Source organism: Euleptes europaea, chromosome 7, assembly GCF_029931775.1.
Source record: "Euleptes europaea isolate rEulEur1 chromosome 7, rEulEur1.hap1, whole genome shotgun sequence".
Classification (NCBI taxonomy): domain Eukaryota; kingdom Metazoa; phylum Chordata; class Lepidosauria; order Squamata; family Sphaerodactylidae; genus Euleptes; species Euleptes europaea.
In genome coordinates this window covers 93,906,371-93,925,093 of record NC_079318.1, presented here as the reverse complement: position 1 = coordinate 93,925,093, position 18,723 = coordinate 93,906,371, and the positions used below count along the sequence as shown (strand labels likewise).

At 49.6% G+C, this 18,723-nt stretch overlaps 1 protein-coding gene across 1 annotated transcript in view; it reads left to right on the top strand.

Annotated features, from left to right (window-relative positions):
* The window catches only part of INTS3 (integrator complex subunit 3), a 104,306-nt gene that overhangs the window by 17,795 nt on the left and 67,788 nt on the right, over positions 1–18,723 (top strand). Inside the window, exons 2-3 of the mRNA XM_056853904.1 lie at positions 6,231–6,314; positions 11,251–11,334. Of these exons, the coding sequence (XP_056709882.1) occupies positions 6,231–6,314; positions 11,251–11,334 (168 nt within the window). The remainder of the gene's footprint in view (positions 1–6,230; positions 6,315–11,250; positions 11,335–18,723) is intronic.

The following is an 18,723-nucleotide window of genomic DNA, read 5'->3' as shown; positions in this document are numbered from 1 at the left end:
GGACTTGATGGGCCTTGCTCTGATCCAGCATGGCTTTTCTTACGTTCTTATATTCTCACGTTGCCGGCTGTGCCATCCAGAGTTCCAGGCCGCGGCTAATCGAGAAAGTTGTCTCGATGCGACTCTGTTAAGCGGAGAGGGAGCCGGGGCCGGCGCTTCCCGAGCGAGAAGGCTTCTCTGCCTGTTAAAGGTTAGGTGATGTTCAGTAAAACCACTCCCGGCTGGAAATAAGCAGCAGGAGCAGATGTTCGCACCGTGCCCAGAGCCTTCCCAGCTTGCGAAAGTGCGGAGAGAGAAACAACAAGCGTGACACGTGGTCGACCACTGCTAACTCATAAACACAAGCCATGATGATGGAAGCTACCCAGGGATGACTAAAAGAAAACTGGTTGGGCGCAGGCCGCTGGCTGCCTTCCCCGGGATGGGAGACAAACGTCTTCCGTCAGCAAAACTCGCCTCTCCTCCAGTACGGCTGAGGGCCGTTTTGATTAAAAGCACTCCTTCAAGAGCTGCTGATTAAATGGAGCAAGTCCAGAGTAATTCAGCCAAAGCACTTGTTTATCTCCTCTAGGCTGTTCCTCTGGGGACAGGAAACAAGAGAGTTGCAGACTAGGAGCTCTCTGCCACCTAGGGCTGCCCGCTCCGAAGTGGGAAATACCTGGGGATTCTAGGGGTGGAGCCTGGGGAGGGCAGGGTTTGGGGGAGGGGCTTCAATGGGGTACAATGCCATAGAGCAGGAGTGTCAAACTTATGGCCCGGGGGCCGGATCTGGCCCGCGAGGCAGCCGAGGCAGCCGCCCCTCCTCCCAAGTCCCAATCTGGGCTGGCAAGGCATGGCATGGCCCGACCAAGTGAGTTATGTCATATCCGGCCCTCATAACAGATGAGTTTAGACTTTAGGAAGAACTTTCTAACAGTCAGAGCTGTTCCTCAGTGGAACAGGCTTCCTCGGGAGGTGGTGAGCTCTCCTTCCCTGGAGGTTTTTAAGCAGAGGCTAGATGGCCATCTGTCAGCAATGCTGATTCTATGACCTTAGGCAGATCATGAGAGGGAAGGTATCTTGGCTATCTTTTGGGCATGGAATAGGTCACTGGGGGTGTGGGGGGAGGAGAAAGTTGTTAATTTCTTGCATTGTCCAGGGGGTTGGACTAGATGGCCCTGGTGGTCCCTTCCAACTCTATGATTCTATGCGTTCGACACCCCTGCCATAGAGTCTACCTTCCAAAGCGGCCATTTTCTCCAGGCAAACCGATCTCTGTCGCCTGGAGATCAGTTGTAATAGCGGGAGATCTCCAGCCACCACCTGGAGGCTGGCATCCCTACCACCAACACCGGACGCAAGCAGGGGGAGTCGCCTACCTGCTGGCATACGGCTAGCCTTCCTGCCCCCTCTTCCAAAGTAGAATCAACTTGCCTCAAGCCAGCCACTGCTTTGAAAGGGCGGCTTGCCTCCAGCCGGGAACTGCAGCTCGGTTCAAAGGTTTGAGCATGGTTATAAAATGGCCACAATTCCTACGTTTGCAAGGAGAAAGCTCGATAGCGGTCATAAGATGCTATATAAACAATAACTTTTATTTCATTGGTATGTATTCTTTTAATCATATTTTTTTCATGCTGGAGGGGAAACATTCAGTCTTAAGAGCAACAAAACCAGATTTGAATACAGGCTCTATACCACGGGTGTCGGACATAAGGCCCGCTGGCCAGATACGGACCCTTGAGAGCTCTTATCTGGCCCGAGAGCCATTCGAGGCAGCAACCCCCCTAGTCTCGACCTGGGCTGGCGAGGCATGGCCCGGCCTGGCCAAGTGACATTTATGTCATATCCGGCCCTCGTAACAATTGAGTTCGACACCCCTGCTTTGTATCATCAGTAGGCAAAAATCATCCCCAAAGCCGAATCCGGCTGCTACTAACCCAAAGCCCTCTTAACAGGTACTGGCTTGCTGCCGTTTCTCAAAGCAGACAGGGAAGAAATGTTCCAGGACCTTCAAGATCCACACAGTTAGAGCCACAGCGGGGGGGGGAAAAAGTTTTAAAAACGGGCAGCAGCTGTTCTCACCCTCCTGGGAGGTACCAGAACGAGCAAACCTTGAAAGGCAGAGTGTAACAGGTTCATATGCACACAGATTCTGTTCTGCTCCTCTTCTTCTTGACATCATTCCCCCTCAACACCCCCCCCCCGCCCCAGTATTTTCATTCAGCTTGAAAAAAGAGCCTCACCTGTGTGGTTTCCCAAAATGTTAAGAATCACCCTGATGCTCAGCCCATCTTGTCCAGCATAGTATCATAGAGTTGGGATGTTAGATGCTGGAACTCCCTGCCCCAGGATGTGGCGATGGCTGCCCACTTGGAAGGCTTTAAGAAGGGAGCAGACGCGTTCATGGCTATCCACGGCTACTAATCAAAATGGATACTAGTCATGTTGCCTATCCTCTCCAGGATCAGAGGAGCATGCCTGTTATATTAGGTGCCGTGGAGCACAGGCAGGATAATGCTGCTGCCTTTTCTTGCTTGTGGGCTTCCCAGAGGCCCCTGGTTGGCCACAGTGTGAACAGACTGCTGGACCATATGGACCTTGGTCTGATCCAGCATGTCCTTTCTTATGTTCTTAAAGAACCACCAGCGTCATCTAGTCCAACCCCTTGCACAATGTAGGAAATTCACAATTGCCTTGTCACCCTCCCCCCCCCGGTGACCCCCCTACTCTATGCCCAGAAGATTGGGCTCCTTTGCCTTTTAACTCTAGGGTGTGCATTTGACAAGGAGGGGCCTGAGAGATGCTGGGGCGGGGGAGTCAACATGCCACCCTCCTCTGGCATAAAACCTTCCTTGTCTGGGAAGGGGAGGCGTTGGCATCGGCCCCAATTCCAAAGTAGGCCCTTGTGGATTGTCTGGCTCCTGCTTGAAGTGAGTCAGGTTGCGTAACCCGTTTCTTCTTGGCTCAGAGAGGATGATTGATAGGGATAAAAAGGAAATTTGGGGCGGAAAGAGAGCTACATCCCAACCGCCCTTTCTCTGCTCACTGGTGGCTTTCAGCGTGTGGAGCCCCGTTCTTACTTAGGGCCCTGTGGCCTTGCGTCTCGCCCAATTGCTTGATTTCCCCCCTATGATTTTTCAGAACTGGCAAATATGTCTCACAAGTGGGGTCAACCCAGGTCCTGCTGAGTAAACATGAAGGCTCAGTCTCGCTTCCTTAGGCCCTGGCTGGCCCAATTTCGTCAGATCTCAGAATTTAAGTAGGGTTGACCGTGGTTACTACTCAGATGGGAGACCCCCAAGGAATACCAGGTTTGCTACACGGGTGCAGGCAATGGCACACTGCCTCTATTCGTCTTTTGCCTTGAAAACCCTACGGGGTTTGCCAGAGGTTGGCTGCGACTTGATGGCATTTTCCACCACCACTATCCCCTTGTGAGAAGCTTACGGAAACTCTTCCACGAGGTGACAGTTCTGGGAAGCAGACCCTTCACCAAGTAGGTCTCTCTTTCCGTAGAGGTATCGAACTAATTTGTTAGCATGGTGTAGTGGTTAAGAGCGGTGTACGCTAATCTAGAATAGAATCATAGAGTTGGAAGGGACCACCAGGGTCATCTAGTTCAACCTCCTGCACAATGCAGGAAATTCACAGCTACCTCCCCCCCCCAACCCCCCAGTGACACCTACTCCATGCCCAGAAGATGGCCACGATGCCCTTCCTCTCATGATCTGCCTACTGTCATAGAATCAGCATTGCTGACTCTGGTGAACCGGGTTGGTTTCCCCGCTCCTACACATGAAACCAGCTGGGTGACCTTGGGCAAGTTACAGCTCTGTTAGAGCTCTTTCAGCATCGCCTACCTCGATTGTAAGCCGGTTTGATTCTTCCTTAAATGGTAGAGAAAGTCAGCATATAAAAACCAACTCTTCTTCTTCCTCTTACGAGGGCTGGATATGACATAAATGTCACTTGGTTGGGCTGGGCCATGTGTACCATAAAATTTAATGCCAGGTGCCGGAGATACAGACTTTATAGAAGGCACAGTAAAAGCCAATTAATGATATTATTTTTTTACTTTATTTTTTTACTTAAAATACAAACAAAACTATTTGCTGTGGTGTATACCACTGTGTATAGTTTGCTGTAATGTGAATCCTGCTATGGAATCTTGCATTATTTAATATGTCATGGACAACCTGCTCCTGAACCTCACCAATACCAAACAGAACTGTACGTAACACTCCCCTCCCCCACTCCACCCCCCCACACACATTCACAAAACCATTCTGAATGCAAGCACACATTTCACCCACTCTCCACCTAGCCTACTTCACGAGGCTGTCATATGGATTAAGCCTAACCTACCTCACTGGGTTGTTGTTTGGGTTAAACGGGTTGGGAAGCTTGTGATGGAGATGTTTTCTCCATCGGTAGAAGAGAGGGTCTTAAGAACAGTGCTCCATCTAGTCCAGCGTTCCGTCTCACACAGTGGCCAACCAGTTCCTCTGGAGGTCCAACATCAGGGCATAGAGGCTGAGGCCTTCATAAGAACATCAGAAGAGCCTTCTGGATCAGACCAGTGGTCCATCTAGTCCAGCACCCCTTTTCACACAGTGGCCAACCAGTTCCTCTGGAGGTCCAACATCGGCATAGAGGCCAAGGCCTTCATAGGAACATCAGAAGAGCCCTGCTGGATCAGACCAGTGGTCCATCTAGGCCAGCATCCTGTCTCACACAGTGGCCAACCAGTTCCTCTGGAGGTCCAACATCAGGGCATAGAGGCTGAGGCCTTCATAAGAACATAAGAAGACCCCTGCTGGATTATACCAGTGAGCCATCTCGTGCAGTGGCTAACCAGTTCTTCTGGAGGTCAAACATAGAGGCAGAGGCCTTTATAAGAACATCAGAAGAGCCCTGCTGGATCAGACCAGTGGTCCATCTAGGCCAGAATCCCATCTCACACAGCGGCCAACCAGTTCTTCTGGAGGTCCAACAACAGGGATATAGAGGACAAGGCCTTTGTAAAAAGAGCACTGCTGGATCAGACCGGTAGTCCATTTAGTCCAGCATCCTGTCTCACACAGAGGGCCAATACCAAGGCATAGATGCCGAGCATCAGAAGAGCCCTGCTGGATCAGACCAGCAGTCCACATAGTCCACCATCCTGTTTCACCCATGGCCAACCAGTTCCTCTGGAGGGCCAACAAATAGGGCACAGAAGCCTTCCCCTGATGTCTTTTTTTGTGGGGTTTTTTTTGTGGGTTTTTTTTTTTTGGCACATTTTGTGGAATGTCAGAAGGGTGGGAGCCATTCCACAAGGTGAGAGCCGCCACTGAAAATGTGCACGAATGGGCAGCTATGGCCGTGATGGCCAAATTGATGAACATTGTCAACAAAAGACCAATGGAAGAATTCCGAGAGAGTTGGAAATTGTATTATGATTATGTGTCTAACCAGTGATTGTGAAATAAGTCTACAGTGAGCAGTTTTTATATCAAGATATTAAGTAGTTTATAAATTGCAATTTATTATCAAAGTAAGGATGCGATATTTTCTTCTGGTTGAAAAGTAATGTACATATATAATTAATCTCTGGCTAGAATTTATAGCAGTTGAATTAATTCTAGCATTAATTGTGAAGTGTGATATGATCAATTTTGTTTTTTGGGGGTACAGTGTTATAGAATGTAGTTTTATTATGATCTTGCTTTAGATTTTTTTTTTTAGATAAGTAGCCACACACACGAATATGGAGTGCTTTCTGTATTGTTGTTATGTGTATGATGTTTGAAATAATAAAAAATTAATAAAAAAAAAACGGGCAGCTACCAATCTTACCCATTTGCAGGGTGACAGCATTTTTGCGGACTGTGAGAACATCTGCCTGTTCCGCATGACTTTTGCGTCTCCCTCCCCCTGCAGCTACCCCAAACGCCACGTTTCGGGCTGCTTTGGAGGCGGGGTCTGTGAAAGTCACATTCCACGGGCAGAAGTCCTCACGCCTGTGGAAACGCTGGGTCGGATCCACCCCAGGGTGGCTTGGCCTCTGGAACTTTAGGAACGTTTTCCTGCCTGATGCCATTAAGCCTGTCTACCTCTTGCCAGAGTAGCGAGTGCTTGGGGGGATGTGTTCAGTTCATGCCCGTCCTCACCAGGGGCTAGAAACGCTAGGTCCGCTCGGTCTGCCTGGCTGTGGGCCGTCCGCCTTCGCTCTGCTCAGTGACTTCACGGTTTTGCTTTCTCCGTTTCAGAGGCTCGAGAGATGCATGGGCATCGTGACGGCTCTGACAGGCGGCGTCTCGGAGAGGGAAGCCAATGACGCCCTGAACGCTTACGTGAGTAACTCCTGCTTGCAACATTGAGCTCAGAACTTTTTCGGTCAAGTAGGCTGCCTAAATTAAAGGTGGGGTCCTGCATCTGGAAGGGGTTGAAGTCCTCTGGTTTAGGCTATCCTGGGATATAGAATCATAGAGGTGAAAGGGACCACCAGGGTCATCTAGTCCAGGGCTTCTTAAACTTTTCCCACTCGTGACCCCTTTTCACCCGAGAATTTTTTACTCGACCCCTGGTATATAAAATAGGTACACACATCAAACATTTACTGATAATGACTCATAAAGAAATTTATTTTAAAACAATTCTTTGGTATACATATAATCTTTTACTGTTGCCAAATTTCCCACATTCAGTTATGTGACTCCATATGGGGTCACGGCCCACAGTTTAAGAAGCTTTGCTTTAGATTAGTCTGACCCCCTGCACAATGCAGGAAATTCACAGCTACCTCGCTCCCCCCCCCCCACACACACACCTCCAGTGACCCCTGATCCATACCCTCCTGAATCCCTGGCCAATCTGGCCTGGAGGAAAATTCCTTACTGACCCCAAAGTGGTGACTGGCATCACCCTGGGCATGCAAGAAAGGGCCACGAGATCCGAGCACTGGCTCTTCCCTTCCTGCCCTCCCTCTCATGATCTTCCTGAGTTCACAGAATTAGCGTTGCTGTCAGATGGCCATCTAGCCTCTGCTTAATACCCTGAAAATGCTCTCTGCAAAACCCAGGAGAGATACCTAGGGAGGGTTCCTGAACAGACAAATCAATCCAGAGAGTAATTCCTCCGAGAGTTTGAAAAGCCTTCTCTAGTGTCCTGAGAAAGAAATCCCTACACTTGTCTACTGTGGCCAGGCCCAAGGAGAAGAGGGAATTTAGAATTATAGAGTTGGAAGGGACCACCAGGGTCATCTAGTCCAACCCCCTGCACAATGCAGGAAATTCCAAACTATCTCCCCCCCAACACCCCCAGTGACCCCTACTCCATGCCCAGAAGATGGCCAAGGTGCCCTCCCTTTCGTGATCTGCCTAAGGCAGGGGTCGGGAAACTCATTAGTCAAAAGAGCCAAATATCAACAGTACAACGATTGAGATTTCTTTTGAGAGCCAAATTTCTTAAACATAAACTATATAGGTAGGTACACTGTTTTTTAACTTAATAAACTTTAATTAAAGTTTTAAGTCTTAATTAAACTAAAGGTACACTGAAAAAAACTTGATATCATACTTAATAGTGATCTTATTTATTGATAAAAATTAAATTGTAAGTCCCTGCCATTTCCCCCTCCCCGTCCGGTCCTCGTCTGGAGGCCTGGTCTACCGCCATAAAAGCCTATTGGTAGACCTGGCCTCCGGCTGAGTCCCATTGGGAGGTCAGGTCTACCCATTGGCTTTCTTGGCAGTAGACCTGGCCTCCGGAGGCCCTTAGAAGCCAATTGGTAGACCTGGCCTCTGAAGGGGGACTTTTTTCCCTCTTCGGAGTCCAGGTCTACCACCAAGAAAGCCAGTGGGTAGACATGGCCTCCCAATGGGACTCAGCCGGAGGCCAGGTCTACCAAAGGAAGCCCGCCCCACCCAACAGCTGATAGGCGGGGAGGCCAGGAACCGCCGAGCTGCCCACCCAGCAATCATGCGGCTAGAGGGGAGGGGAGGCTTTAGCCACCCAACCATTGAGGGCAAGGGAAAGGGGGACCCGGCCATTCTCCATGGCGGGGGGGGGGGGGAGAGACAGCGCGGCCGCTCGCCCACTCTGTCTCAGGCGCGCCGGCTCCGCAGCCAGGCTGCCGGCGCAAGCCGGCGCAAGAGCAGGGGCTCTGAACCAAGTTCGGAGAGCCGCACTCAACGGGCCAAAGAGCCGCATGCGGCTCTGGAGCCGCAGTTTTGAGACCCCTGGCCTAAGGTAATAGAATCAGCATTGCTGACAGATGACCATCTAGCCTCTGCTTAAAAACCTCCAGGGAACGCAAGCTCACCACCTCCCGAGGAAGCCTGTTCCACTGAGGAACCACTCTAACTGTTAGAAAATTCTTCCTATTGTCTAGACAGAAACTCTTTTGATTTAATTTCGACCTGTTGGTTCTGGTCCGACCTTCTGGAGCAACAGAAAACAACTCGGAACCATCCTCTATATCCGTGTTGGCGAACCTATGGCACGGGTGCCACTTCCGGCACGCGTAGCCCTCTCTGCCGGCACGCATGGTTCCTCCAAGCCGCTGGCCATTCCGGCTCTGCCCTGCCCCGGATGGGGGAAAATGTGCATCTGGAGAGTGGCAAATCCAAGGCAAAACTTCCCATACTTGAGTGGCCTCTTTCTTTCTCCGTCTCCCTCCGTCCTTTTCTTTCCCTATTTTTCTTTCTCTCCCTCGCTCCATTTCTTTCTCCCTTTCTCTTTTTCTTTCTCTCCCTCCCTTTCTTCCCTTTCCCCCTCCCTTCCCTTTCTTCCTTCTTTCCTTCCTTCCTTCTTTCCCTCCAGAGGCTTCTCCGGCGCCCTCTGGGTCGGTGCGGGCGGAGGGGCGTGCAGTCCTTTTCCACCTTTGAAGTGCCCACAAGCCATCCTCCAAACACCTTTCCATTTGTCTTGATATGTAGAGAGAAAACACTAAGGAACTAGTTCCCAATCTCCAGGTACTAGCTGGAGATCTCCTGCTATTACAAGTGATCTCCAACCAATAGAGATCAGTTCCCCTGGAAAAAATTGCCACTTTGGCAATTGGACTCTATGGCACTGAAGTCCTTCCCCAAACCCCGCCCTTCTCAGGCGCCACCCCAAAAACCTCCCACTCATGACAAAGAGGAACTTGGCAACCCTAGCCTCTCCCTCTGGGCCCCCTCTGGGGGTGGTATTCAGGTTAAATTGCCGCATTGGCACTCGGCGATAAATAAGTGGGTTTTGGGTTGCAGTTTGAGCACTCGGTCTCTGAAAGGTTCGCCATCACTGCTCTATATCCTCTATGTGTTTGATTTGACCCTGAGTTTCTTCACTCCTGCCACTGATCCCCTTCTAAATCAACACAGTGCTCCCCCGCTGGAGGTGGATCTCCGGCATGCACCCAGCCCGTGAAGACTAGACAGACCCTTAATCCAGGAGTCAAAGCTCAGCCTCTCGAGCTCCGCTGTTGGATGGTCTAAAGTTTAGCCTTCTCCAAGATGAGGCCGGCCTTTGTCCTGAGAGGATGTGGGCAGAGACACCAGGGGGAGGAGGCAGCTCTTCTTCGTATCTTCTTTCCCACCACGCTCAGCGTGGGAGGAAGAACGCAAGTCTCTCTCCTGTGAGAATGCAGCCAGCCATACACAAAAACACCTTTGTGTTTCTCCACTTGTGTCGATCAATGTGCCGGGGAAGCAGCTCGGTTAGCTACTATCATAGTGCGGGGTACCCCCCCTCCGCCATCCTTGGATTTGTCTCCTTTAAGGGTTTTTAAAGCTCATTAGAAGCCTATGCCTGTATGCCTCAATACCTGGATTTCTGTATACACGGCCAGACTTTAATTTAGTTCACCTTGAAAGGTCTGTGTCTTCACTATTTTGCGTCAATGTTCGAGCGTCTCTTTGGAGTCCGCGCTCACCTAATCATAAAGAACATCAGAAGAGCCCTGCTGGATCAGACCAGTGGTCCATCTAGGCCAGCATTCCGTCTCACACAGTGGCCAACCAGTTTCTCTGGAGGTCCAGCAACAGGGATATAGAGGCCAGGGCCTTCATTAGAACATCAGAAGAGCCCTTCTGGATCAGACCCAATGGTCCATCTAGTCCAGCATCCTGTCTCACACAATGGCCTCAACCAGATACTCTGGAGTGCCAACAACAGGGCAAAGAGGCCGAGGCCTTCATAAGGACATAAGAGCCCTGCTGGATCAGACCAGTGGTCCATCTAGGGCAGCATCCCATTTCACACAGTGGCTGACCAGTTCCTCTGGAGGTCCAGCAACAAGGTTTTGGAGGCCAAGGCCCTGATTTTGACTCCTAGCGCTGATATTCAGAGATTGACTGCCTCTGAATGTGGAGGCTCCCTTTACTCACCATGGCATAACAACATCCAAAGAGCCCTGCTGGGTCAGACCAGTGGTCCGTCTAGTCCAGCATCCCATTTCACCCAGCGGCCAACCAGTTGCTCTTCAGGGCCAGCAAACAGGACATAGAGGCCAAGGCCTTCCCTTGATGTTGCCTCCCAGCACTGGGATTCAGAGGTTGACTGCCTCGGAATGTGGAGGCTCCCTTTAGTAAAGTGGAAAAAATATTCAATAAATCCAACTGACACCCACCCAAAAGAAAAGAAAGAAATTGTAATGAAGAATGCACAAACAGAAAAACCACATTCCATCTAGCGTGGTGTAGTGGTTAAGAGTGGCAGTTTGGAGCGGTGGACTCTAATCTGGAGAACCAGGTTCGATCCCCCACTCCTCTGCATGAGCGGCAGACTCTCATCTGGTGAACTGGATTTGTTTCCCCACTCCTCCTCCACATGAAGCCAGCTGGGTGACCTTGGGCTAGTCACAGCTCTCTTAGCCCCACCTGCCTCACAGGGTGTCTGTTGTGGGGAGGGGAAGGGAAGGTGATTGTAAGCCGGTTTGATTCTCCTTAAAAGGTAGAGAAAAGTCGGCATATAAAAAACCAACTCCTTCTTCATCATCATCCAACATCTTACCATTTGTACAGTGTATCAACATAAAAATAATATGTCAAAGAATATATAAGCCAACATTTACTGAATATTTTTCCACTTTCACTGTGTCTTCCTTTGTACTTAAGTACTCCTTTTTTGGGTTCCCTTTAGTCACCATGTCTAGTAGCCACTGATGGAGCGCTCTCCTCCATGAATCTGCCTAATTCCCTCTTAAAGCCATCTATGCTTACAGCCATCCGTTCTCCCTACTTCTCTGTACTCCCTCCCCCGAGCTTAGACCTGCCACTGACTGCCTTGCCTTCTTGGTCCCCCCAGGTGTGCAAAGGAACCCCCCAGCACGAGGAGATCTCTCTGGGGCTCTTCACCGTGATCCTCACCGAGCCCGCCCAAGCTCAGAAGGTAAGGGGCGCGCTTTGCCGTTTTTGGCGCTCGCTCGGCATCCCTCCCTTGGCCTCTGGAAAAAGAATGCGTCTGTGCAAAGGAGCAGTGGTTTGGAGCGGTTGACTCTGATCTGGAGAACCGGGTTTGATTCCCCACTCCCCCACATGAGCGGCGGAGGCTAATCTGGTGAACCGGGTTGGTTTCCCCACTCCCACACATGAAGCCAGATGGGTGACCTTGGGCTAGTCACAGTTCTCTTAGAACTCTCTCAGCCTCACCTACCTCACAGGGTGCTGTTGTGGGGAGGGGAAGAGAAGGTGATTGTAAGCTGGTTTGAGTCTCCCTTAAGTGGTAGAGAAAGTCGGCATATAAAAAACAACTCTTCCTCTTATGTGTGAAGCACTGCAGAAAAAGGGGAGATCTTGGGGGATTCTGGTTATGCAGTGATGGAGAGGGGATTTATCTGGCATACTAGCCGCAAATAAAATTTATTTATTTATTTATTTATTTATTTATTTATTTATTTATTTATTTGATGGAGAGGGGTTGTAGGTCTTTTTCATAGGTAACAAAGGCAGTGCAGCTACTTGGGGGAGGACAGGTTTACCTTCAGTTCACGTCATTCCAAAAACAGTCATGTTTTTGGTGCAGACAGGTGTTCAGAAACAGTTGCAGCAAACCCAGGTAATAAATGCATCCATCTCATGAAGTTTCAGAAGGAGATTGAGACTGGAAAGGGCAGCCATAAGGGAGCTTGAAAAGATTCTGAAGTGTAAGGATGTGTCACTGGCAACCAAGGTCAAGTTAATTCATGCCATCGTATCCCCCATTACTATGTATGGATGTGAAAGCTGGACATTGAAGAAAGCTGATAGGAAGAAAGTAGATTCCTTTGAAATGTGGTGTTGGAGGAGAGTGTTATGGATATCGTGGACTGCCAAAAAAACAAATCAGTGGGTACTAGATCAAATCAAGCCTGAACTGACCCTGGAAGCTAAAATGACTAAACTGAGACTATCGTACTTTGGTCACATTATGAGAAGACAAGAGTCACTGGAAAAGGCAATCATGCTAGGAGAAGTTGAAGGCAGCAGGAAAAGAGGAAGGCCCAACAAGAGATGGATGGACTCTGTAAAGGAAGGCACGGCCCTCAGTTTGCAAGACCTGAGAAAGGCTGTTAAGGATAGGACGTTTTGGAGGACATTGATTCATAGGGTCACCATGAGTCGGAAGCAACTTGACGGCACTTCACACACAACACACAATGAAGTTTTGTATTTAAAATAGCCCTCATAGAATCATAGAGTTGGAAGGGACCTCCAAGGTAATCTAGTCCAACCCCCTGCACAAATCAGGAAATTCCAAACTATCTCCCCCCTCAACATCCCCAGTAACCCCTACTCCATGCCTAGAAGATGGCCAAGATGCCCTCCCTCTCATGATCTGCCTAAGGTCATAGAATCAACATTGCTGACAGATGGCCATCTAGCCTCTGCTTAAAAACCTCCAGGGAAGGAGAGCTTACCACCTCCCGAGGAAGCCTGTTCCACTGAGGAACCACTCTTAACTGTTAGAAAAGTCTTCCTAATGTCTAGACGGAAACTCTTTTGATTTCATTTCAACCCCTTTGGTTCTGGTCCAACCTTCTGGGGCAACAGAAAACAACCCGGCACCCTCCCTCTCTATGTCAGCCCTTCAAGTACTTGAAGATGGTTATCATATCACCTCTCAGTCGTCTCCTCTTAAGAACATAAGAAAAGTCCTGCTGGGTCAGACCAAGGTCCATCAAGTCCAGCAGTCTGTTCACACAGTGGCCAACCAGGTGCCTCTAGGAATCCCCCAAACAAGACAACTGCTGCAGCACCATCCTGCCTGTGTTCCACAGCACCTAAGATAACAGGCATGCTCCTCTGATCTTGGAGAGAATAGGTATGTATCATGACTAGTATCCATTTTAACTAGTAGCCATGAATACCCCTTTCCTCCATGAACATGTCCACTCCTCTCTTAAAGTCTTCCAAGTTGGCAGCCATCACCACATCCTGGGGCAGGGAGTTCCACAATTTAACTCTGCGTTGTGTGAAAAAATACTTCCTTTTATCAGTTTTGAATCTCTCACCCTCCAGCTTCAACAGATGACCCCGTGTTCTAGTATTATGGGAGAGGGAGAAAAACATCTTCCTGTCCACTCTCTCCAAACCATTAATAATTTTATAGACCTCTATCATGTCTCCCCTCAGCTGCCTTCTTTCCAATCTAAACAGCCCTAAGCGTTTTAACCGCTCGCTCCTCATAGGGCAGTTTTATTCTCAATTCCTCGTCTAATTATGGCCAGCCTTTTTTACAGCAGCTGCACACTGGGTCAACATCTTCATCGAGCTATCCACCACCACCCCTAATCATTTTGGTTGCTCTTTTCTGCACCTTCTCAAGCTCGGTAATATCCTTTTTTAGGTGTGGTGACCAGAACTGTACACAGTATTCCAAGTGTGGTCTCACCATAGATTTGTACAAGGGCAGTATGATATCAGCAGTTTTATTCTCAATTCCTTGTCTAATTATGGCCAGCATGGAATTTGCCTTTTTTACAGCAGCTGCACACTGGGTCAACATCTTCATCGCCAAGATCCCTTTCTTGGTCTGTTGCTGCCAGCACAGATCCCATCAGTGTATATGTGAAGTTGGGATATTTTGCCCCAATATGCATCACTTTACACTTGCTCACATTGAATCTCATTTGCCATTTTAATGCCCATTCTTGCAGTTTGTAGAGATCCTTTTGGAGCTCTTCACAATCCGATTTTGTTTTAACCACCCTAAATAATTTGGTGTCATCTGAAAACTTGGCTAATTGGTTGTTCAAACCCAAATCCAGGTCATTGATGAACAGGGTGAAAAGCACTGGTCCCCACACAGATCCCTGAGGGACCCCACTGCTCACATCCCTCCATTGTGAGAACTGACCATTGATTCCTACTCTCTGTTTCCTATTTTTCAGCCAGCTCTCAATACAAAAGGCCTCTGCCCTGGTATCTGTAGTGCTTTGCTCTATTTGCCTGGCATTGCTTTACTCCACACAGGGCAGCATTCCCCTTGTGACTAGCCTAAAGCGTTGGCACTTGACATGTGACCTGCTGGCTGTCATCCTGTCCAGTGAGCAGGTGACATTTGAGGAAGTCTTTAAGAGGGCTTGGGAGGCTTTAATAGGGGAGTGGACATATTCATGGAGGAAAAGGGTATTCATTGCTACTTGTTAAAATGGATACTAGTTATGATGCATACTTATTCTCTCCAGGATCAGAGGAGGATGCCTATTGTCTTAGGTGCTGGAGAACGAAGGCAGGAGAATGCTGCTGCAGTCATCTTGTTTGTGGGCTTCTTAGAGGCACCTGGTTGGCCACTGTGTGAACAGACTGCTGGGCTTGATGGACCTTGGTCTGATCCAGCAGGGCCTTTCTTATGTTCTTATGAAGTTGGCTGTGGAGATGAGTGCCGTTCCGGCAGTGGGGTCAAAGGGGTGTTTGGGCTTGGGTACAGAGTCTGCAGGCACAAATCAGTTTTTGGAACATTTTGTCACCGTCCACTTGCAGGTGTATAGCCTTTTTAGGTTGAAAGTGGGGGGCAGTTCTTATTGGGTATGGTGAGATTTGTGTTAAGAAATGCTGTAGCTCGGTGGCATGTCTGTTTGACATGCAGAGGGTCCCAGGCTCAGTCCTTGGCATCTCCAGTTAAAAGGACCAGGTGGTAGGGGATGTGAAAGAGATGAGACCTTGAAGAGCCACTGCCAGTCTGAGTAGGGGCTGTGGCTCAGTGGGAGAGCCAGCGTGGTGTAGTGGCTAAGAGTGGGGGTTTGGAGTGGTGGACTCTGATCTGGAGAACCGGGTTTGATTCCCCACTCTTCCACATGAGCGGCGGAGGCAGTCTCAAATCAGCTCTTCCGCCTCCTCCCCTCGGCCCCCCTACGTGCCCCCCTTTACCTCAAGTCCAGAAATATTAGCTGTGCTAACCCGATCCAGCTGTGCAAAGAGACAACGCTGGGATGTGTTTGGCCAGGAAAGTGACAGCGGCTGGTGTGTGAGCGTGAGCGAGTGTGTATAAACTCTGGAAACTGCCACCTCCTCCGCCTGGCAGCCTCTCGCTTTTAATTAAAAGTCTGTTCCAGAACCAGAGAGGGAACTTTTCCCCTCTTTCTGCCCCCCCCCCTTTATCTCGCACCTGGAGTTCAAAGCATCGCCTCTTTGCCATCTTCCCATTGCGCTGGCGCCCTGGAGGCTCTCCTCTTGGGATTCTGATTTATTCATGTGAACGACACATCTGTCAGGCCACATTCCTTTTCCTGCTAATGAAACGGGGCTGTGAGGGTAGAGGCTTGCAGAGTGCGTCACGGCGGCGAGGGGGTTAAGCAGTGGGTTGCTGTCAAGAATACCGAATCCGTTTGAGTTGTCTACCCTTTCCCCCCACCCCTTTCTCTCTTGTCCGTCACCACCCCACGGAGCCTAACGTCATCCATTGACTCCTGTGGGATCACCATAAAGAGACCCTTTCTACAGAATCCCTAGATTCAAGTCCAGCATCATCTTAGATAACATAAGAACATAAGAAAAGCCCTGCTGGATCAGACCAAGGCCCATCAAGTCCAGCAGTCTGTTCACACAGTGGCCAACCAGGCACCTCTAGGAAGCCCACAAACAAGACGACTGCAGCAGCATTTATCCTGCCTGTGTTCCACATCCCCTAATATAATAGGCATGCTCCTCTGATACTAGAGAGAATAGGTCTACATCATGACTAGTATCCATTTTGACCAGTAGCTATGGATAGCCCTCTCCTCCATGGACATGTCCGCTCCCCTCTTCAAGCCTTCCAAGTTGGCAGCCACCACCACATCCTGGGGCAGGGAGTTCCACAATTTAACTATGCGTTGTGTGAAGAAATCCTTCCTTTTATCTGTTTTGAATCTCTCACCCTCCAGCTTCAGCAGATGACCCCGCATAAGACCAGCAAGATTTTCAGGACATAAGCTTTCAGGAGTCAAAGCTCCCTTTGACAGATACCAGCTTGGTCTCTCCTTCCCCTCCTCTGTCCAGAACAGACACCTTGTCGGGTAGGCGGGCCTGAGAGAGTTCGAAGAGAACCGTGACTGGCCCAAGGTCACCCAGCAGGCTTCATGTGGAGGAGTGGGGAAACCAACCCTGTTCACCAGATTGGCCTCCGCCGTTTATGTGGAAGAGTGGGGAATGAAACCCAGTTCTCCAGATAAGAGTCCACCGCTCATGTGTAGGAGTGGGGAAATAAACCCAGTTCTCCAGATTAGCCTCCGCTGCTCATGTGGAGGAGTGGGGAAACCAACCCTGTTCACCAGATTGGCCTCCGCCGTTTATGTGGAAGAGTGGGGAATGAAACCCAGTTCTCCAGATAAGAGTCCACCGCTCATGTGTAGGAGTGGGGAAATAAACCCAGTTCTCCAGATTAGCCTCCGCTGCTCATGTGGAGGAGTGGGGAATCGAACCAGGTTCTCCAGATCAGATTCCACCGCTCCAAACCACTACAACATGCCAGCTCCCATTCTGCAGAATTCAACACAACATTCCCATTCAGAAGCCACAGCCTTCCACACGATAGCGGTAGGTTTGGGGCCAGGGCCAGGCCCTCCTGACCCCCTCGGCGAGAACGCGTTTTTAACATTTGCAAAGCGTTGAAAGGCCAAGCCGAGCCCCCTCCTGTTGAGCAGGGTCTCCGGGGCAGTGCGCGAAACGGACCCCAGAGGCCTGAGTGTTTAATCAAAGGGCTCTTTCAGGGCCTCATTAACTCTCCGGCGGAGAACGCAGAGAGCAGCTCTCTCGTCTCTGGAATGGCGTGACATTTAGCAGCGCAAATTAACATTAATACAGAAACCTGCGTAGCAAATTGCTTCCTGATCCCGAGTCGCCCTCCCCCCTCCCCTTCATGGAGCAGTCGGCAGTCATCAGTCCCTCCTTTCCCTTTCTCTAGCTTCACAGCTCTGGCTTCTAACACTGAGAAAGAAAACACATGTTCCTGCCGAGCCTGTAATTAGTTGCCGGGCAGCTCTCTGTCACTCTCTGGAGCCGAACCTGAACTCTGCATATGGCTGGCTTGGCTTTTTAAAGAACACTGTCCACTTAATAGAAGAAGAGTTGTTTTTTATATGCTGACTTTCTCTGTCACTTAAGGGAGAATCAAACCGGCTTACGATCACCTTCCCTTCCCCACAACAAACACCCTGTGAGGTTGGTGGGGCTGAGAGAGCTGTGACTAGCCCAAGGTCACTCAGCTGGCTTCGTGTGGAGGAGTGGGGGAATCAAACCCAGTTCTGCAGATCAGAGTCCACCGCTCTTAGCCACTACGCCACGCTGGCTCTCATGAGGACCAACCCAGTGACACATAACAGTTCCCCAGAACACTTCATCAGGGCAAACATTACAAAATAAAGAAGAGGAGGTGTCTGACCAGCCCGGTGACCTCAGAGGAAGAGTCTGAGAGCCAAACCACTGCTCTTGACCACCACACCACGGTGATGCATCAAATTCTTATTTTCCCCTTTTAAGAGGAAAGAAGGCGTCGTCTGATAAACACAAGTTATTGTTTTTCTTGAATAGCCAGAACCCGGACACTAAGGTTGCAGGATTTTTTCATCATGCAATAAGGATACGGGAGCTTGTCTTTTAAAGAGGAAACTTTTAAATCTAATGTTTACTGCTTGTAGGCGATTCTGACTGTTTTCTTATATGCCAATAAAGGTATTGTATTGAATTGAATTGAAGAGAGCCATCGTGGTGTGGTGGTTAAGAGCGGTAGTCTCTAATCTGGAGAACTGGATTTCCTCCACATGAAGCCTGCTGGGTGACCTTGGGCCAGTCGCAGTTTTGCCCGAACTCTCTCAGCCCCACCTACCTCACAAGGTGTCTGTTGTAGGGAGAGGAAGGGAAGGCGCTTGTAAGCCGGTTTGAAACTCCATAAAGGTAGAGAAACTTGGGGTATTCAAACCAGCTCTTCTTCTTGGTAGTATCCTGTCCAAGGGCTAACCAGGGCCGACCCTGCTTAGCTTCCGAGATCTGACGAGCTCCGGCTCTCCTGGGCCATCCAGGTAAGGGGAGCCAGTAGTAACAGAACAAACCTCAAATCCAATAAATACCTTGTGTTGTGTGTTAAGTGCCGTCAAGTCGCTTCCGACTCATGGGGACCCAAAGAATCAATGTCCTTCAAAATGACCTATCTTTGACAGCCTTGCTTAAAGACCACCAAAACCTGACACGTACCAGATGTAGGTGAGCTTTGACTCACAAAGGCGGTTTGGTTGGTCTCGAAGGTGTGGCTGGACTCAAATTTTGTTCTGGTCTTTAACACGTCTTTGCTAACACATTGCGTCTGCCGGGTGTAGCGCTTTTC